General features: G+C 35.1%; 1 protein-coding gene across 8 annotated transcripts in view; it reads left to right on the forward strand.

Moving 5' to 3' along the window:
• WDPCP (WD repeat containing planar cell polarity effector) overlaps positions 1-23314 on the forward strand; it is a 416303-nt gene that overhangs the window by 237586 nt on the left and 155403 nt on the right. For 7 of the 8 annotated variants that reach the window (XR_014841819.1, XR_014841820.1, XM_085019068.1 and 4 more), the window contains one exon: positions 14471-14534. Coding sequence is in view for 6 of the 8 variants with exons in the window: in XM_085019068.1 (XP_084875194.1) it covers positions 14471-14534 (64 nt within the window). In the remaining 2 variants the exon portion in view is untranslated. Of the gene's footprint in view, positions 1-13376; positions 13675-14470; positions 14535-23314 lie in introns of those variants that run through there. The other variant, XM_085019070.1, reaches the window with a different exon arrangement.

Here is a 23314-nt window from a genome sequence, read left to right on the forward strand (position 1 = left end):
ACAGTATTCAGATATCTCTAAACAAATGTTCAGGAATTCCTTAAAATCAGTTATTTTCAAATTCTTGCAAAAACTAGAAAATGAAGATTATCTAACTCATTTTTTGAGGCATTACTCTGATACCACAAGCTAAAGACACCACAAGAAAAGGACACTACTGACTAGTGTCCCTGATGGAAAAATCCTCAACAACCGAAAACTGGCAAACCAAATCCAACAACATAGCAAAAGGATTTTTCATCATGACCAAAAGGGTTTTATCCCAGAAATGCAAGCATGGATCAACATAAGATCTATCCATCACATAAATAGAATGAAGGGAGAAAAACACATGATCATCTCAATTGAGGCAGAAAAGTATTTTACCAAATATAGTACTGGTAAGTAAGTATTTTACCTTAATTTAAAAAACCCTCATTAAACTATGACTAGAGGGAAATTTCCTCAACAAGATAAAGGCCATTTATGAAAAGCCCACAACTAACATCATGTCTAGTGGTTAGAGACTAAAAATTTCTCCCTGAAATAAAGAACAAGACAGGAGGTCCACTTTCACCATTGCTATTAAATATTGCAGAAAGGTCTAGCCAGAATATTAAGAAAGAAAAAGAAATAAAATACCCAAATTGGAAAAGTACTAAAATCATCTCTACTTGCAAATGATTCTATATTTTTAAAAAATCCAAAAGAATGCACGTGAATACTACTTACTAACAATGAATTCAGCAAGGTTGTAGGATACATAATCAACACACACACACAAAAGTTACATTTCTACACACCAGCAATTAACAATCCAAAAGTAAATCAAAATACACTATTCTTTCGTTTGTTTTTTGTTTTTTTTTTTTGGTTTTTTTTTTTTTTGTCTTTTGTCTTTTCTAGGGTCTTGGCTGTGGCATATGGAGGTTCCCAAGTTAGGGGTGCAATTGGAGCCGCAGCTGCCGGCCCACGCCACAGCCACAGCAACATGGGATCCAAGCCACGTCTGCAACCTACAACACAGCTCACGGCAATGCCAGATCCTTAACCCACTGAGCGAGCCAGGGCTCGAACCCACAACCTCATGGTTCCCAGTCAGATTCGCCAAGCACTGAGCCACGACGGGAACTCCAAAATAAACTATTCTAAGAGCTTCCAAAAGAATAAAATTCCTACAAATAAATTTAACACAGGATGTGAAAGACATCCATACTGAAAGCTAAAAAATATTGCTGAAAAAAACTAAAGAAAATTTAAATAAATGCAAAGACATCCCATGTTCGTAGATGGGAAGACTTTACTATTTGTAAGTTAGCAGTGCTACCCAAACCAGTCTAGAGGTTCAAAGCAACCCCTACCAAAATTTTAATGGCTTTTTTCCCCCAGAATAGAAGTCAGTCCTCACATTCATATGAAACTGCAAAGGGCCCCAGTAGTCCAAACAATATTCAAAAAAGAACACAGTTGGAAGACTCACTTTTTTTTCTGAAATTATTTTAAAAAATTTATTATAGTTAATTTACAGTGTTCTGTCAATTTCTGCTGTAAAGTGCCCCAATTATATATACATTCTTTTTCTCACATTATTCTCCATCATGTTCCATTACAAGTGATTAGATATAGTTCCTCACATTTTCTAATTTTAAAACTTACTCCAACTGTTCTTTATGCAATTGCTAATGTAATTCAATGCAGAGGCAACAGTCTTTTCAAAATATGGTGCCACAACGACTAAATACCCATATAGAGCAAAGAACAAATCTTGTTGTTCCTCCTCAAAACAACAGAAAATGTACTTGAAGTGGAACAGAGCCCTTAATATAAAAGGCAAAAGTATAAAAATTCTCAAGTGAGAGGAGTGACATCATCAATATGGCAGATAAGATTATTCTGCCACCTTACCTCCAAATAACACTGATTTAGATGAACAACCATGAACCAGAGTGCCTTTGTGGAAGTCTGGGTGTCTAGTGGAGAAGTTAAACAGCACACCATTGGAAAACAAAGAGTGTGAAATTGAGTGCACTGAGTAAGGTTAGGGGACTGTTTCACTTTACCTGTATCATTCCCTACCCTATGTGGCACAGCTCAGTGACAAATGAGCCCTTCTCATCCCATCATTAAGTGAGAGCACATGAACAAGATTGAAAAATCAAGGAAACATGACAGAGGAACATGAAAATTTTAAGAGTAATAGAAATTGTTTTAAAAATTCTGGAGGTGAGAAAATGAATTAAATGAAAAATTTAGAGAGTATCAACAACAGACCTGATAAAGCAGAAGAAAGACTCTTTGAGATTAAAAAATAAGTTACTTGAAATTACCCATTTAGAGGAGAACAAAAAAAAGAAGAAGAAAGCCTACATGAATGATGAGATACCATAAGGAAAATAATTTGTGCATTATTGGAATCCTAGAAGGAGCAGAGAGGAGAAAGTGGTAGAAAACTTATTTAAAGAAAATATAACTAATAACTCTACAAATCCGGAGAAAGATTTGGACATCAAAGTTCATGAAGCTCATAGGTCCCCAGGAATTTTAACTGAAAAAGATCTTCTTCAAAACACGTTATAATTAAAGTTTCTAATGCCAGAGATAAACAGAAAACTTAAATGAACAGGAGGAAAAAAAAAAAAAAAACCTCACATACAAAGAAACCCCTATAAGGCAATTTGTGGATTTCTCAGCAGAAACTTTACAGGCTGGGGTGACAAATTTCAAATGGTAAAAGAAAAAAACTGCCAACTAGAAATACTTTATCCAACTAGCTGTTGAGAGATAAAGACTTTCCCAAATTAAAAAAAAAAAAAAGAAAAGAAAAGCTGAGGAATTTCGGCACTAGACCATCTTTGTAACAAATGCTGAGTTATTCAGTGTGAAATGAGAAGATGCACACTAATAACCTAAAGGCATGGAAATATAAAACACACTGCTAAAGGTACGTATATAGTCAAATTCAGAGTACTCTAATACTGTATTATAGTGATGTGTTAATCACTAAACCCTAATGCAGAGGTTACAGAATGAAATTATTAAATCTTATAATATTTTAAAAGATACATGCTATAAATAGATATGAATTGTGACATCAAACACATGTGAGGAGGGGAGTAAAGGCGTAAAGTTTCTGTATGTGATTGAAGTTATCAGCTTAGAATAAACTGTTATATCTATAAAATGTTTTATATAAGCCTTATGGTAACCACAAAGCAAAAACCTATAGTAGATACAAAAAAATAAAGAAAAGGATATCAAAATATACCATCACAGAAAAAAATCAATTCACAGGGGAAGAAAGCAAGAGAGGAAAAAAGGGACAAGGGAAGTACAAAACAACCAAAAAATACTATGGAGATGATGCTAATAAGTCCTTACTATCAATAATTTAAATGTGGCATAGAGTGGCTGAGTGGATTAAAAAAAAAAAAAAAAGACCCATCTATAGACTGCCTACCAGAAATTCAACTCACAACAGCTTCAGTACACACATAATCTCAAAGGGATAGCAAAGATATTCCATGCAGGTGCAAACCAAAAGAGAAAAACAGAGCTGTACCAGACAAAATAGAGTTCAAGTAAGAATTTTAATAAGAAACAGTCACTGCCCCAACAGCGACTATCCACACAATCAGCAGATTAGCTAGAAGAGCTGGCTGCCTGTTGTCCTGTGGAACATAACCATGGGGCAATATTTTGATATTACTCTCAAGTCCTCAGTGAAGATTCACATGCCATTCATGTCAATGACCAGACATAATGTCATAGTCATTAGAAGTTTATTTCAAGTATATCGAAAGAGATAAAAATATTTATGTAGTATACATTTTATTTTATTTTTGCTTTTGAGGGCTGCACCATGGCATACGGAGGCTCCTGGCTAGATCAAATAGGAGCTACAGCTGCTGGCCCAGGCCACAGTCACAGCAACTCAGGATCCAAGCCACATCTGCAACCTACACCACAGCTCACCACAATGCCAGATCCTTAACCCACTGAGAGAGACCAGGGATCGAACCCACAACCTCATGGCTCCTAGTTGGATTCATTTCCACTGTGCCATCACAGGAACTCCAATACACTTTAAAATTAAACATGGCTCTTTTAAAACAGGACATTTATCAAATTGGACCTTATACTATGTATCCATATATGCAGTTGGAGATTTTATCTGGCTGTAAATAAATGCATTTTATAGCAAAAAGGAAAAAACGTAACAAGTGACAAAGAAGGTAATTATATAATGATAAAAGGGCCAAATCCTTAATAGGATATGACAATTATAAAAATATTTTCATACAATGTTAGAGAACATAAATATTGTAGGTAACAACCAACAGATCTGAAGGGAGAGAAAGACTACAGTAATCAAAGGGAACTTCAGTGCCTCATTAGAACAAAAGAGATTTCACCCCGATAGACAGTCACTAAGGAAACATTGCATTTAAACTATACTTTAGACTAAATAGGCCTAGCATATAGAACATTTTATTCAATAGCAGCATAATGTGTATTATTTGCAAGCATACATGGAACATTCTCCAGAATAGATCATATGTTAGGTTAGAAAACAAGTCTTAGCACATTTAAGAGGACTGAAATAATACTGCATATCTTTTCTGACCGAAATGGTATGATATTAGAAATCAGTAATTGGAAGGAGACTAGAAAATTCACAAATACGTGGAAATGGGGGGAAAAATACACCTGAACAACAAATGGTTCAAAGAAGAAATCAAAAGGGAAGGCTAAAATACCTTCGAACAAATGGAATCACAATATACAACAACTTATGTGATGCAGAAAAACAGATCTAAGAGGGAAGTTTATAGGAATAAATGCCTACGTTATGAAATATGAAATATCATAAATAACCTAATGCCACACTTCAAGGAACTAGAAAAAACAAATGAAGCCCAAAGTTAGCCGAAGGAAGGAAACAGATCACCACAGGAATAAATGATATAGAGACTAATATGACAATAGAAAAAATAGGTGAAACTAAGAGATGGCTTTTTGAAAAAGATAAGCAAGATAGAAAAACCTTTGTTTAGACTTACCAAGGAAAAAATGAGAAAAATCAAGTAAAATCAGAAAGAAGTTCCTGTTGTGGCTCAGTGGTTAACAAATCCAGCTAGGAACCATGAGGTTGCAGGTTTGATCCCTGGCCTTGCTCAGTGGGTTAAGGATCCAGCGTTGCCGTGAGCTGTGGGGTGGGTCGCAGATGTGGCTCGGATCTGGCGTTGCTGTGGTGTAGGCTGGTTCCCCTAGCCTAGGAACCTCCATGTGCCGTGGGAGCAGCCTAGAAAAAGGCAAAAAGACAAAAAAAAAAAAAAATCAGAAACTAAAGAAGAGATGTTATAACTGATACCACAGAAACAGAAAGGATCATCAGAGGCTACTATAAATAGTTATACATCATCAATAGGACACCTAGAAAAATGAGTAAATTTCAAGAAACATAATCTACCAAAACTGAATCATAAAGAAAAAAGTTTGAACAGACCAATAACAAGTAAGAAAACTAGATCACTCACTAAAAACCTCCCAGCAAAGTAAAGCTCAGGACAGAGGGTTTCAATGGTGAATTCTAACAAACATTTAATAATCCTGTAAGTCAGTATTCCTGACGAATATAGATCAGCAATTCTCAACAAAATACTAGTAAACCAAATTCAACAACACATACAAAAGATCGTACACTATGATCAAGTGGTATTTATCCCTGGGATGCAAGGATGTTTCAATATATGCAAATTAATAAATAAAACACATTAACAAAGATAAAAGTCATATGATCCTCTCAATAGATGCAGAAAAACCATTTGACAAGTTTAATCATCCTTTCATGATAAAAACTCAAAAGATTGTGTATAGAAGGAACTTAATATCATAAATGTGTTACACTGCAAGCCCATAGGTAACATTGTGAAAGACTGTAAAATGTCAATGAATGAAAGTTTTTCACTAAGGTCAAGAACAACATGAGGATGCCACTCTCACCACTCTTAATTCAACACAGTAGTAGAAGTCCTAGCCAGAATATTTAGGTAAGTAAAAGAAATAAAGGCATCCAAACAAGAAAGGAAGAAGTCATCACTCCTTTTAGATGATACAGGCTTAAATATAGAAAATCTCAAGACTCCACCAAAAAACTGTAATAACTAAATTTTTTTTGTCTTTTTAGGGCCACATTCACAGCATATGGAGGTTCCCAGGCTAGGGGTCAAATCAGAGCTGCAGCTGCCAGCCTACACCACAGCCATAGCAACACCAGATCCTGAGCCACGTCTGCAACCTACACCACAGCTCACAGTAATGCCAGATCCTTAACCCACTGAGCAAGGGCAGGGATCAAACCTGTGTCCTCATGGTTACTAGTCAGATTTGTTAACCACTGAGCCATGACAGGAGCTCCGTAATAACTAGTTAATTCAGTAAAATTGAGGTTACAAAATCACTATACAAAAATCATTTGTATTTCTATACACTAAGAACAAACTATCTGAAAAAGAAATGAAATAATCTCAATTAGAGTAACATCAAATCAATAAAATACAGAGGAACAAATTTAACTAAGTAGGTTAAAGATATGTATACTGAAAACTAGCAAACATAGGTGAAATAAATTAAGGACAATAATAAGTAGAAGATATCCCATATCTATGGATTAGAAGAATAATATTTAAATGTCCATACTACCCAAAGGCATCTATGGATTCAATGCAATCCCTATAAAAATTTCAATGGCATTTTCACAGAAATAGAAAAAATGATGTTAAAATTCATAAGGAACCACAGGAGACTCCAAATAACCAAAGCAATCATGAGCAAGAATAAGGCTTGAAGCATCGTGTTTCCAAGTTTCAAACTATATCGCCAAGCTATAATGATCAATATGGCATGTTACTGAGATAGGACTGACATAGTCCAGTGGAACATTATCAAGAGCCTGGAAAGAAACCCATACATGTAAAGTCAATACTAACAAGGGAGCCAAGAATACTCAACTAGGAAGTAATGGTTTCTTCAGTAAAAGGTGCTGGGAAAACTGGATATTCATATGCAAAAGAATGAAACTGGACCCCTATCACCAAACAAATATAACCTTAAAATGGACCAATGACTTAAATGTAAGACCTAAAATGGTAAAACTCAAGGAGAAAATATAGGGAAAGAGCTCTGTGACATAGGTCACAGCAGTGATTTTTTGGATATTGCAACCAAAGAACAAGCAGCAGAGTAAAAATAAACAATTGGGGCTGTACCAAACTACAAAGCCTCTACACTGATAAAGAAACAACAAATTGAAAAGGCAGTCAACAGGATAGAGAATATATCTGCAAACAACATATCTGATAAGATGTTAATATCCAAAGTATATAAGAAATTCAGACTAATCTAAAGCAAAAAAAAAAATTAAAAATGGACAGGGGATCTGAACTGACATTTTTCCAAAGACATACAAATTGCTAACATGTAAATACAGGTATTCAAAATCAACATTCATCAGGGAAATGCAAATGAAAACCACAATAAGACATCACCCCATACTTGTTAGAATGACTATTATCAAAAAGACAAGAAATAACAAGTATTGGCGAGGGTGTGGAATATAGGAAACCCTAATGCCCTGTCAGTTAGAAGGTAAATTGGTCCAGCTCTTATAGAAATAGTTTAGAGGTTCCTCCAAAAAATTTATTTATTTATTTATTTTTTGTCTTTTTGCTATCTCTTTGGGCCGCTCCCGCGGCATATGGAGGTTCCCAGGCTAGGGGTCGAATCGGAGCTGTAGCCACTGGCCTACGCCAGAGCCACAGCAACGTGGGATCCGAGCCGCGTCTGCAACCTACACCACAGCTCACGGCAACGCCGGATCGTTAACCCACTGAGCAAGGGCAGGGACCGAACCCGCAACCTCATGGTTCCTAGTCGGATTCGTTAACCACTGCGCCACGACGGGAACTCCCAAAAAATTTAAAATAGAACTTCCATATGATCCAGCAATCCTATTTCTGATATATAGTATATACCTGAATGAAATAAAATCTTGGAGAGAGATCGGTACCCATGTTCATTGCAGCATTATTCACAATAGCCAACACAAGGAAACAAAGTGTCCATTGATGGATGAATGATTCAGTGCAATCCCTATCGAAGTACAATGACAATCTTCAGAGAGCTAAAACAACCCAACTGCCTTATTTTGGTAATCATTTTGTTACAGGTGTGTTTCAGAACACATTGTACACCTTAAACCTACACGCCAGTATATGTCAACTATATCTCAGTAAAACTGTGGGAAAATAAAAATTTTTGAAATTTATGAAACTAGGAAAATAGGTAGAAGAAAAATATTAATAACATTGATATAAAGATTTCTAACATACATTGCCAAAAGCACTAATCACACAATATTAGAAAAGAATGGACTTATCAAAGTTGGAAGCTTCTGCTCTTCAAATGACTCCATTAGGAAAAGGCAAGGCACAGACTGGGTGAGAATATTCTCTATATGTATATTTCATAAGAGTGTTATCCAGAATATGTAAGGAACTATTACCACTTAATAAAACAATTCATGTTAAAAAATGGGCGAAGATATGAAGAGACACTTCACCAGAGAAGAGCTATGGATGTCTAATGAGCACATGAACAGTCAAGATGCTCAACATCGTTAGTCCTCAGAAAAATATAAGTTACACCCATAAGCAGAAAGTACTATAAACCCATTGGAAGGATAAAATAAAAAAAGACCAGGTGTTGGGAAGGATGTAGATATACTGGAAATTTTCTGTATTGCTAATGGATATATAAAATGCTATATAACCATTTTGAAACATTATTTAGTAGTTCCTTATAATTTAAACATACACATACCATGACCCAGCAATTCTCATCTTATGTTCATTTTTTTTCCCAAGAGAAATGAAAACACATCTACACAAAACTTGTACATGAATATTCATAGCTGTGCTATCAATAATTAGGGCCAAGTAGGAAAACTTTCATACTACCATCAACTTGTGATGGATAAATAAATTGTTGCATAGTCATCCAATGAAAATACTAATCAACAGTTAAAAAAAAAAAAACTACAGATACCTGATCAAAAGTCAGAAACAAAAGACTATATATTACCTAATTCCATTTATATGATACTCTTGAAATGGAGAAGAAAGCGTGACAAAATTTGGTCTACATCTTATTTAATATCACACATATGACATTCTAGAAAGAAGTCAAAACTATAGTGACAGAAACCAGATAGGTTTCTGTAGGTGGGGGAAGGGCAGTGATTGCAAAGGAGCATGTGAAAACTTCTTTGAGATGTTGAAAAGGTTGTATCTTGATTGTGGTTATGTTATGTAATTGCATATGTTTGTTCAAATCCCTAGACCTATTCATTTAAAATGGGTGGGTTTTATCATAAATTATACCTTAATAAAGATAACAATATTCAACACATCTTTACTGAAATAAATGACTTTATATATTGAAAGAGACCATAAATAAATGGGTGACAAGTTCTATGCATCCATTAAATCCACCTTTGTAATAATGTTAAGACTTCTATTTCTTTACTATCTTACTGCTTGGCCTAGCAAAAACTCAAAGAAAAATTTTTAAATTTCCCCCTTTGTTGACAAGCTCACTGATTTAATTCTATTAGAGTTTTTATCTCTGTATTTTTGACTCTATTAAGTGCATCCAAGTTTAGAATTTTTGTATCTTGGAGATATGAAGCTTTCATTATTTTGTTCCTACTCTTTCTGTACCTAATAATTTTTTCTAAAAAACATATACCTGATTATATAGCTACCTCAGCTTTTTTTTTAAAAAAAAGCTTTATTGAGGTTTAAAAAACATAAAATTTATTCATTTGTCTGCAATTCAATGATATTTAGTAATTTGCAGATTTGTAAACCATTACCTTGACCTAATTTTAAAACATTTTTTTCATGCCAAGAAGATCCCTCATGCCCATTTGCAGTCACTCCCTGTTCCCAAGCCTAGCCAACGAATAATCTACTTTATGACTCTATAGATTTGTCTTTTTTGGACATTTCATATTATATTTCACATAAATATAATATACAATATATAGTATGTCATTTCTTTCACTGTTAACATTTTTTAATTCATCTATACTGTAATATATATGAGTACTTCATTCCTTTTTATTGCTGAAAGCTCTTCCATTGTTTGGATATATGTTTTATTCATTAATTCATCAGTTGATTGACATTACTATTGTTTATACTTTTAAGCTGTTATGAATAATATTATTATTTTCTTCTGTTCTTTTACTTTTAAACTTTGTCTTCATGATTTTTAAACTTCATGTTTTTTTTAAACTTTGTCTTCATGTGGCTTTTATAAATAACATAAAACTAGATTTTACCTTTTCAATTTGATAATCTGTCTTTAAACTGGTGAATTTGGTCCAGGTACATGATCATTTTTACATTGAGCTGTTTCTATCTTCCTTTGTGTTTTCTGTCTTTCCAATTTTCCTATGCTTCTTTTGTTTCATTTCTTATTTTTTAGAATACTTCTTGAATTTTTTTCTTTTTCAGTTCCCTCACCCTCAGCCCTACTACCTATATTACTCTTTGAGCAATCTATAAGATCTTTTAGTGGCTATTATTTGAAATTTAACTATGCATAGTTACCAAAATCAAACATTAATTATTATCTTCAACAGTACAAAAAGCAAAGACCTTAGCATTTTGACTCCCTTCCAATTTACATGATATTGCTAATTAGTACTTTCTGATCTTAAAAATATCAAAACATTTGTTTGTGTGTGCATGTATGTATGAGTACATTTATCTACTTGTATATTGAGCAAATCTTTTTTTAAAGACATTCCTTCTTGCTTCTCAGACATTCCTTCTGCAATCATTTTCCTTTTTCCTGAGTTTTATCCTCTGTAAGTCCCTTTATTGAACATCTCTTGAATACTTTCAGTTTTTGCAAACCTGAAAGTGCCTTTATTGTGCTTTCATTGTTGAGAGTTCCACTGTTATACAAGAGTAATGCATATTTTCTCTCTACACTTTGAAAATATGTTCCTTCAAAGATCCTATCTTCTGCCTACCATTGTAGCCACTGAGAGGTCTGGTGTCAGTCTATTTGTAGTCCCTTTGTATGTGATCTGTGTTCTCTCTGGCAGTTTTTAAGATCTTTTTATTTTTGGAGTGCTACATTTCCATAACAGATGTGCATAATTACAGATTCATTTCAGTTTATCCTGCTTGATATATATTGTTCCTCATGTGTTTAATGGATTCATATTATTTATCAGCTCTGGAAAATTCTTATCCTTTAACTTAATTCCCTGATCAGACATGTTAGACTTTTCCATGTTCCCTGTATTGCTTAACTTCTCTTTATATTTTTTCTTTTGTCTCTGTACAACCTTTGGCGTAATTCTTCACTTCTGCATCTTCGCTAATTCTCTTTATGCCAAATTATTTAACTTCAATTCAGTTTTTTTCATTTCCAAAAGTTCTATTTTATTCCTTTAAAAAAATCTTCCTGGTAATTTTAAAGTTATATCCTGTCCTATGTTTATTTTCACAGTTCTGTCACTATTTCTTTAAATATTTTATGCCAAATTATTTTATATTATGAATTTAATAATTCACTTATCTGAAATCCCTGCAAAAGTAAATTTGTTGTTTATTTTCTTTCTGTCTCTTTTTTTTTTTTTTTTTTTTTTGTCTTTTGTCTTTTTAGGGCTGCACCTGAGGCATAGGGATGTTCCCAGGCTAGGGGTCTAATCAGAGCTGTAGCCGATGGCCTACGCCAGAGCCACAGCAATGCCAAATCTGAGCCATGTCTGTGACCTACACCACAGCTCCTGGCAACACTGGATCTGTAACCCACTGAGTGAGGCCAGGGATCGAACCCACAACCTCATGGTTCCTAGTTGGATTCGTTTCCACTGTGCCACTGTGGGAACTCCTATTTATTTTCTAATTATCCATCACATTAGTTTGTTTTCCTTTTTATTCAGTGATCTTTTACTGTGAACTTAAATTTGTTTTAATTTATGGCTATCCTGATGGCTTTTATCAAAAGTGCTTTCATCTAGAGATGAATTTTCTTTTTATTGTTTCTGCCAAAGTCAGGGGCACTAATAACCTGGGATCATTTTAGCCCCTGTCTTAATCAGGCGTAATCAGAAGTCTCAGGCTTAGTACCTTTACTATGAGACTGTTAAGGTCTCATAGTCTTCTGAGGGTGATGGCCGAGAGTAATTCTGCCTTTTCCCCCATTTTTGCTCGCTGCTCAGGGGTCTTTACTCAAGTTTAAATGGAGGGACTTTGGTTGGTTGGTTATTTTTTTTCTGGCCATGCCCACAGATGCAGAAGTTGCAGGGCAAGGGATCAAACCAGTGCCGCTACAGCAACCAGAACCACAGCAGTGAAAACACTGAATCCTTAACCGAGCCACCAGGAACTCCTGGTTGGTTATTTTTTTATTGAGACTGTGGTACCTTGGAGATTTCCTCTTTTTAGAGTCCTATGTTGTATTTTAATAAACAATCTACTTGGGAGCTCCCTTTGATATTTTTTGGTTGACCATACTGCCAGATGCCAATGCCAGTTCTTTCATTTTTATCATAATGTTAATCTTTACCTCTTATCATAGAAAGAATAGTACTTCCTAGCCTGTCTGCCTTAATTACACACTTTCCAATTTCAATTTATCATATATGGTTGCCAAATTGATGTGTCAGTGGACATATTAGACATGTTAAATTTGAGAAACCTAGAAATAAAGTTTTAGTGAGTTCCCTGGTAGCTCACACGTTCTGTCCCTGGCCTGGAACTTCTGCATATTATGGGCACCCCCCCCCCAAAAAAAAGAGTTTGTAGCTCTGGAGATAAATGGATCCTAGAGATTTGTCAGTCACTGATGTAATTATCAATGCCATACAATCGGGTAAGGTTACTGGGGAGAGTGGAATGAGTTAGTATAAACAGAATAGAATCACAATATGCCAGCTTCATAGAGTAGGCAGAGAAAAATTAACCTAGAAAGGATACTAAGAATATGAAATCTAAGAAATGGGAAGACAAAGAATGAATCTCCAAATGCAAGATATTGTTTAAAGGAAGGGAAGTTTATAGGGTCAGATGTGGCCAAAAGGGCACATAAGATAAGAACTTTAAGTTTGGACAGAAGAAGATGGATAATTATTATTGCTAGAAAAGTTGCAGAGAAGCGAGAACAAATGCAGAATGGCAGTGAATGTATGGATGAGTGGTACCACTTGCTGATCCTCTGTACTCTTCCTCATTGCATTCCACTTTCACTGAATATATAAATCAGTAAGCTCACTGGAACAAAAATAAACACAATTTCCTTCTGATCTTCCATAGTTGAAAGGGATTCAGGCAAATACTGGAGATACTAGTAAGAAGGGCCAAGAAGGAGATGGGCTAACAGTCATCAAACACAGCATGGAAATTGTGAAGTGTTTCAGTTCTGGACCTGCCAGCTCATATGTAATAATAATAAATATTGTTTGAATTTTTATTCTATTAGCTATTTCACTAATAAAACATGTACTTGTTAATAGTGATTAATATTCCACATTTCTGATATGTTTTACTTGAAATCTCATATTTGTATCATATTTCACAATTTACAACAGAGAACATGTTGTACACCTATAAATGTAATAAAATCCATTAAGTGATAAAAAAACAAAAAAAACAGAACAGCTTGGTTATTTGCTTATTTCTTGAGTCAGAAACTTAACAGTTAAATCTGTTCACTTAGACAAAATAAAAATGACCTTTTATTCCAAAATCCTGTGCAAATTATATGTTCATGACATGTTTTTCTCTCAGGATTTAAAATTTTCTATAGAGGTAATTAATTTAAACTTAAGTTTATCCTCATGTGTTTTAGCCTAAAACTAAACTTTCACCAAAAAAAAATCTCAATTATACCTCAGGGAAAGATACTATGATTGTGATAATAGAGCAGAAAAGTAGCATCTTAAAAAATACTTAGAAACCATTATCATTTTACAACAGCATAGAATGTTTTTCCAAAACTCACAAATATGAGACTTTTGTAAAAATGCAACATTTGACTTCTCAACTTTTATGTAAAAAACATGATTTATTAATTGCTCTTATCCTGCTGTATTCTCCATATCCCCATACTTTTCTCTTACAAAACACATGAAAGTAAAAAAAATAATGAGAAACATACTTCCTAAGCTATCATTCTAATCTGGTTATGTTTATCCTTGAAAGTTGCACTGAAGGCCTCCACAGGCTCTGTGCCTCAGCTCCTCCTAAGTACAATAACACTTCACTTACAGAAGACCCCAGCAGGCAAATTCCCTACTGTTTGAGAACATTTTTCTCATCAGAACAAAAACAATAACACAAGTATAAACTACTGTCTCCTTTTTTTTTTAATTGTGTTATTCACAACATACAATATTTCTCCCTTATAGGTATCAGAGATTTGAAAAGGCATTTCTGTTAGCTGTTGACATTGGTGCTCGTGACCTGTTTATGGTGAGTCATTCCCAGAGATGATTCTGTGCCTTCAGTTCTAAGGCTGAGTAAGTTGTCAGCTTTTGTGACCATTAAAAAAGATTAGTGTCATTTGTGCCTTACATACATGGTGAGAAAGCATTATTCCATCTTGGCTTACAGCTTTGCCTTCATGAAACTGGTCAATAGCCATCTAGTCTCTTTTGACTTGTTGACATTTTCCTTGCCAGACCCAAAGGATTTTTTAATGTTTTCTAAGAATTTATAATTCTTGGACTTTCTCCTCATGTACCTTGATGTGAGGGAATGACACCTTTCTATCTAACAAGCTTAAATGTCTTTCTAATCCATTCTCTGAAGAAGTACAGCTTCAGAAATCAGATCATATGGAGAAACATGTCCCCTAGATCTTGAATGTTCTCAGCTTGTCCTTAGACTTTAATGAGAAGTAACATATGCTGAATGTTTTCACTTGTATTTTTAAAGTGCAAAGGGGATCCAAGAGGATACAAATTCAAATGTGCTTTAATTCTCCATTTATTAGCTATAGAAGAGTAAAATTGACTTGTTTATTACACATCCTTGTGCTGTGTATCAGGTTCGTATTTTATAAGATCTTTCACCATAATGTCATACTCAGGTCAGATAAACAAAGAGGAAGTTCCTGGTTTTTCAGCATATTCTGCTCCATAGAGATTTCACTGTGGAACAGTGAAAACAATAAAAAACAGTAAAATCTCTGGATGGCTCTTGTACCTGTCTCTTCTGTGCAATGAAGACATTATGTAGTTTAAATTGTTTTTTTTTTAAATGCAAAGTATTTATTTTTTTTAATATTTTTTTTTATTTTCCCACTGTACAGCAAGGGGGTCAGGTTATCCTTACATGTATACATTACAATTACATTTTTCCCCCACCCTTTCTTCTGTTGCAACATGAGTATCTAGACATAGTTCTCAATGCTATTCAGCAGGATCTCCTTGTAAATCTATTCTAAGTTGTGTCTGATAAGCCCAAGCTTCCGATCCCTCCCACTCCCTCCCCCTCCCATCAGGCAACCACAAGTCTTCTCCAAGTCCATGATTTTCTTTTCTGAGGAGATGTTCATTTGTGCTGGATATTAGATTCCAGTTATAAGTGATATCATATGGTCTTTGTCTTTGTCTTTCTGGCTCATTTCACTCAGGATGAGATTCTCTAGTTCCATCCATGTTGCTGCAAATGGCATTATGTCATTCTTTTTTATGGCTGAGTAGTATTCCATTGTGTATATATACCACATAAATTAAGTTTTGATGCTTTAGATGTTAATATGGGTTTATGGCATTAGGTCACCTGTCTTGGGAATGAATTTGTTATTTAAACTCTAATTTTGCATGATTCAATTAAATTGTGCTTTCATTGATCATGAAAAAATCTAATTACTTCAGAAGTATGAATCATTTGTTATTTATTTGTTGTATTTTGTTATGTCAAGTTGAGCAGACATATTAGTATACCAGGTCTATGCATGCAGACATCACAGTGTCAGATATTTAGTCCCAACACTTTTCAGCTTTTCTGTTCCCAATGAATTTCCCTCCTTATCTCTACCTTCTCATCTCTGCCATTGCTCACCAGTAAAGGTAGAGTTTCTTCATATGTCTTGATGTTTTTATGTCTGTAGTCCCAATCTTTTTTCTAGCCAAAGTAAGTACTGAGGAGATGAGTATTTAATTGTTTAGTGTGTCTTTCAATGTATTTTTATATTGCTCTGTAATTTCTGCTCTTTAGACTATTAATTAAAACTAATCATCAAAGCCATCTTATAAACTTTTTTCCAAATCATATATCTGTTTCAGCATTTAGTTTCAGTTTAGTCAGTAACAACATAAAGTTTCCATGTTAGTTTAAATCCAAATAGCCTTTCTACTGATAGGTTAACTCTAACCCTAACCCTAACCCATAAGGATGAGTAAAAGATAACAACCTAAAATAAAGGAAGGAGAGAAATAGTTTCATTCACTTTTTTATTTGTAAAAGTGAACAATCATTACTCAAAATGTATATCCTTATTCTTCATATGTATCTTTGCTTAATTATAGCCCAAAGTTTGCCTTAAGGAAAAATTAAAAGCCTTAAGAGAGCATTAAGGCATAAAACAAAGTTCCATTTAAGCTCATGAATCTACTATATATACTTGTTACAATTCCATAATTTACGCTGGAATTGTCTAAAGAATTTATCACATTTTCCAATAGATCAATTATTACTACATAAATTATTGTCTAGCCTATGTACTAAGAAGTACCACCTCTTTGAGTTTAAAAGTTTATAAAATAAACAGGTTTATTCCCACATGTATATTGTCTTCTACCCCCAAGATATATCTTCCTTAAAGAGTTAAAATATTACCACATTGAACAGAATGGGGTCACCAAAAAAGTATAACAGTTAACCCATAAATAGTCTTTCTGCATTAGCTTCTATCAGTGGTTGAGAGATAAAATACATATACACCATAATATCAACAGGCTTTAAATATTAAAAAGTTAATATTAGGGCACTAGACCTGAGGAAATGAGCCAGAAAGGATCCACCTCTGCTTTACACTGTAGCCTAAGTGATCATCTTCTAAACTAGAGGTCAGCAAACTATGGCTTTGCTTTTCTCTAGGATCTTAGTTCTTCAATACTGTCCTGGTAGTTCTCCAGTGTCTTCAAACAGAACTTTTTAAATTATTTTATCCAGTTCTTCTAGTTGCTCTCAGCAAGAGTATTGGTCTTATACGTACTTATTTGGAAATAACTAGAATCAGAAGTTCTTCAGTATATTTTTGGAAGGTGAGTGAATTGTTAACTTGGCACTAGCTGCTTTCCAATCTGGATAACTCCTTGCAGTGTGCTATTATGTTCGAAGCTTTAATCACTAAGATCCATAAATGTCACAAATCCTATTTTTAAGCATGACATATCATCAATTTTATGCCCAAAATGGATCAAATGAAATTTTATAAAATGTCTAATACTAGGGTTTAGTGCTTAATTAAAGCAAAAGCAACCTCGTTGACCATTGCAACAAAAAAGAATAAGATATCTAGGAATACACCTGCATAAGGAAGCAAAGGAATGGTGTTCTAAAAATTATAACATGCTGATGAAAGAAACAGAAGATAACACAAATAGATGGAAAGATATACCATGTTCTTGGACTGAAGGACTCAATATTGTCAAATGACTATACTACCCAAGGCAATCTACAGATTCAGTGCAATCCCTATCAAATTACCAATGGCATTTTTCACAGAACTCGAACAAAAAATCTTTTATTTATTTATATTTTTGTCTTTTTGCTATTTCTTTGGGCTGCTCCCGCGGCATATGGAGGTTCCCAGGCTAGGGGTCGAATCGGAGCTGTAGCTGCCGGCCTACGCCAGAGCCACAGCAACACCAGACCCGAGCTGCGTCTGCAACCTGCACCACAGCTCACGGCAACGGCAACGCCGGATCGTTAACCCACTGAGCAAGGGCAGGGATCGAACCCGCATCCTCATGGTTCCTAGTCAGATTCGTTAACCACTGCTCCACGACGGGAACTCCAAAATTATTTATTTATTTATTTATATTTTTGTCTTTTTGCTAAAAAAATCTTTTAAATTTGTACAGGAACACAAAAGATCCCAAATAGCTAAAGCAATCCTGAGAAAGAAAAGTGTAGCTGAAGCAATCAGGCTTCCTGACTTCAGACTATACTACAAATCTATAGTCATCAAAATAGTACAGTACTGGCACAAAAACAGAAATATGGATCAGTGGAACAGGATAGAAAGCCCAGAAATAAACCCATGCATCTATGGTCAACTAATCTATGACAAAGGAGGTAAGAATACACAATGGAGAAGAGACAGTCTCTTCATTAAGTGGTGCTGGGAAAACTGGACAGCTACATATAAAAGAGCAAAATTAGAATACTCGCTAAAAATCATACACAAAAACAAATTCAAAGTGTATTAAGGGCCTAAATATAAGACAAGGTACTAGAAAACCCTTAGAAGAAGACAGGCAGAACACTCTTTGACATAAGTCATAGCAATATCTTTTTGGATCCACCTCCCAGAGCAATGAAAATAAAAACCAAAATAAACAAATGGGACCTAATTAAACTTAAAAGCTTTGGCACAGCAAAGGAAACCATTAACAAAACTGAAATACCACACGAAGAAAGGGAGAAAATATCTGCAAATGAAGCAATCAACAAGGGATTAATCTCCAAAATATACAAACAGCTTATGCAGCTTAATATATAAAAAAAATACAATCAAAATATGGGCAAAAGATCTACATAGACATTTCTCCAAAGACAACAGAGAGCCAAAAAGCACATGAAAAGATGCTCAAAATCACTATTAGAGAAGTGCAAATCACAACTACAATGAGATAGCACCCTATGCCAGTCAGAATGGCCACCATCAAAAATTCTGCAAACAATGAATGTTGGAGAGAGTGTTGAAAAAAGGGAACCCTCCTATACTGTTGGTGGGAATGTAAATAGATACAACCACATTATGGAGAACCATATGGAGTGTCCTTGGAAATCTAAAAATAGAACTACTATATGATACAGCAATCACTCCTGGGCATCTATCCAGAGAGAACCATAATTCAAAAAAGATATATATACTCCAATGTTCACTGCACCACTATTTACAACAGTCAAGACATGGAAGTGACCTAAATGTTGGTCATCAGAGGAATGGATAAAGAGATGTGGTACATATATATGATGGAATAATTCTAAGCCATAAAAAGAATGAAATAATGCCATTGCACAATGTAGAAGGACCAAGAGATTATCATATTAAGTGAAGTCAGGATATTTAAAATTTTCACTACAGTCACAGCTCTAGACTCTTTGTTGTCCATGCTTTCTCTAGGGAGAAGCTGTGTGGTTTTGAAGTCTATTTCTGTTGGTCACAGAAATGCTTTTAATTCTCAATCTTTGGGAACTTATTCTGCTATTCAAAATTCAGGTGACCTCTCCAGCCTAATTACTGTGGCATAAAAGCTACTCATTTACCACCCAAGATTGTTTCTCTGGCCCCATGTTGGATGGCATGAGGGTGTGTATGCTTTCTGAACTTTTTCATATTGTCATCCCTAATTACCATGGCCATTGTCACAGGATGAGTTGGAATGTCAAGTGAGTGCCATTTGATAATGCTATAAAAAGACCTATAGCTGCTGCTCTCTAGCCATCTGTGCCTTCCCTTGGTGTGATACTATTGGGTAGTTTGTCTTTCTTTGGCATGAATTCCATAGCATGGCTTACATCTGCCAATCCTAGGCATTTACTTGGTGATCAAGTTGACATAAAATAGCTTCTTTGGCACTGTTTTTATTTAGAGAAGTTTTATACCTGCAAATTTCTGAAACAAGAATTACAATTTACTATATATATTTTATAATTATATAGGATATTATGAGCATAGAATTTTCTGACCTCTATTGACTCAAACCTATCTTGGACTTGCAAGTTCAAATCTTCCCGGTCAGGAGTCTAAACTCTGAAAAATTAACTTCATAATGATCAATGGATCAACCCAGAACAAGATATAACAGTTGTAAAAATATAAACACCCAACATAGGCACACCTCAACATATAAGGCAAATGCTAAGTCATAAAAGGAGAAAATGTCATTAACACAGTAATAGTGGGGGGCTTTAACACCCCACTTATATCAATGGACAGATCATCCAGACAAAAATCAATAAGGACACACAGGCCTTAAGTGACATATAACACCAGACAGATCAAATCAATATTTATAGAACATTCCATCTAAAAACAACAGACTACACTTTCTTCTCAAGTACATGTGGAACATTCTCCAAGACAGATCATGGGGCTGGGACACAAGGCAAGTCTCTGTACATTTAAGAAAACTGAAATTCTTTCACATAACTCTATGAGGTTAGAAATCAACTTCAGAAAAAAAAACTGTAAAAAAAAAAACCATAAATACATGGAGGCTAAACAATATGCCACCAATGGATCACTGAGGAAATCAAAGAGAAAATCAACAAACACTTAGGGATAAATGGAAATGAAAATACAATTATCCAAAACCCGGAGTTCCCATCATGGTGCAGCAGCAACGAATCTAACTAGGAACCATGAGGTTGTGGCTTCGATCCCTGGCCTCATTCAGTGGGTTACAGATCTGGGGTTGCTGGGAGCTGTGGTGTAGGTGGCAGATGCTGCTCTGATCTGGCCTGGCTGTGGCTGTGGTGTAGGCCGGTGGCTGTAGCTCCAATTAGACCCCTAGCCTGGGAACTTCCGTATGCTGTGAGTGTGGCCCTAAAAAGACAAAACAAACAAACAAACAAAACCATGGGATGCAGCAAAAGCTGTTCTAAGAGGGGAAGTTCACAGCAATATACATTTACCTCAGGAAATGAAAAAAATCTCAAATAACCAACCTAACCTTACACCTAAAGCAACTAGAGAAAGAAGAATAAAAAAGTTAGTAGAAGGAAAAAAAATCATAAAATCAGAGCAGAAATAAAAAATAGGGATGAAGAATCCAGTAGAGAAGATCAATGAAACTAAAACTTGCTTCTTTGAAAAGAGTGACAGAATTGATAAACCTTTAGCTAGACTCATTACAAAAAAGGGGGTTGTGACATAATAAAAGCCATTTATGACAAGCTCACAGCAAATATAATACTCAATGGAGAAAAGCTGAAAGCCTTCCCACTAAAATCTGGAAATCTTCCCACTCTCACCACTATTATTCAACATAGTATTGGAAGTCCTAGCCACAGTAATCAGACAAAGAAATAAAAGGCATACAAATAGGAAGAGAAGGGGTAAAATGGTCACAGTATGCAGATGACATGATACTATACATAGAAAACCCTAAGGACTCCATACAAAAACTACTTGAACTGATCAACAAAATCAGCAAAACAGCAGGATATAAGATTAACATTCAGAAATCAGTTGCATTTCTTTATACTAACAATGAAAAATTAGAAAAGAAATATAAAAATACAATACCTTTTAAAATTGTACCCCCAAAAAATCAAATACCTGGGAAGACACCTGACCAAGGAGGTAAAGGACTGATATGCCAAGAACTATGAAACATTAATCAAGGAAATTAAAGAAGATGTAAAGAAATGGAAAGATATTCTATGCTCCTGGATTGGAAAAATTAATATTGTAAAAATGGCCATACTATCCAAAGCATTTACAGATTCAATGTAGTTCCTATCAAATTACCCATGACATTTTTCACAGAACTAGAGCAAACAATCCAGAAATTTATATGGAACCACAAAAGACCCAGAATTGCCAAAGCAATCCTGAGAAACAAAAACCAAGCAGGAGGCATAACTCTCCCAGACCTCAAGCAATATTATAAAGCCACAGTCATCAAGACAGTGTGGTACTGGTACCAAAACAGACAGACCAATGGAACAGAATAGAGAACCCAGAAATAAACCCTGACACCTCTGGTCAATTAATCTTTGACAAGGGCAAGAACAATTGAAAAATTGAAAAATGGGTAAAAGACCAGAACAGACGTTTCTCCAAGGAAGATATACAGATGGCCAACAAGCACATGAAACAATGCTCAACATCCCTGATTATTAGAGAATTCAAGTCAAAACTACTGCTAGATACTACCTCACACCAGTCAGAATGGCCATCATTAATAAGTCCACAAATAACAAATGCTGGAGGGGGTGTGGAGAAAAGGGAACCCTCCTTCACTGTTGGTGGGAATGTAAGCTGGTACAACCACTATGGACAACAGTATGGTGGTATCTTAGAAATCTATACATAGAACTACCATATGACCCAGCAATCCCACTCTTGGGCATATATCCGGACAAAACATTCCTTAAAAAAGACATATGCACCCGCATGTTCATTGCAGTACTATTCGCAACAGCCAAGACATGTCCATCGACAGACAACTGGATTAGGAAGAGGTGGTATATATACACAATGGAATACTACTCATCCATAAAAAAAGAATTAAATAATGCCATTTGCAGCAACATGGATAGAACTAGTGACTCTCATACTGAGTGAAGTAAATCAGAAAGAGAAAGACAAATACTATATGATATCACTTATATCTGGAATCTAATATATGGCACAAATGGACCTTTCCACAGAAAAGAAAATCATGGACTTGGAGAATAGACTTGTGGTTGCCAAGGAGGAGGGGGAGGGAGTGGGATGCATTGGGAACTTGGGGTTAATAGATGCAAACTGTTGCCTTTGGAATGGATTAGCAATGAGATCCTGCTGTGTAGGACTGGGAACTATGTCTAGTCAATTATGATGGAGCATGATAATGTGAGAAAAAAGAATGTATACACATATGTGTAACTGGGTCACCATGCTGTACAGCAGAAAAAAAATAAAAGGTAAAAAAGGGGGGTTAGGGGAGAAGGCCCAAATCAATATGGTTAGAAATGAAAAAAAGAGTTCAATCAACATACAGAAATACAAATACACGAGAGATTACTCAGACAACTATACACCAATAAAATGGACAACCTACAAGAAATAAACTAGTTCTTAGAAGCATACAGTCCCCTAAGACTGAATAAAGAAGAAATAGAAAATATGAACAGAACAATTATAAGTACTGAAATTGAAACTATGATTAAAAAATTCCTAACAGGAGTTCCTGTTGTGGCACAGTGGTTAACGAATCTGACTAGGAACCATGAGGTTGCGGGTTCAGTACCGGCCCCTGCTCAGTGGGTTAAGGATCCAGTGTTGCCGTGAGCTGTGGTGT

This window comes from Sus scrofa, chromosome 3 (genome assembly GCF_054392235.1).
Source record: "Sus scrofa isolate SSC_HxYL_T2T_F1_AM1 chromosome 3, Sscrofa_HxYL_maternal_Yorkshire_Landrace_v2.0, whole genome shotgun sequence".
NCBI classification, from domain to species: Eukaryota; Metazoa; Chordata; class Mammalia; order Artiodactyla; family Suidae; genus Sus; species Sus scrofa.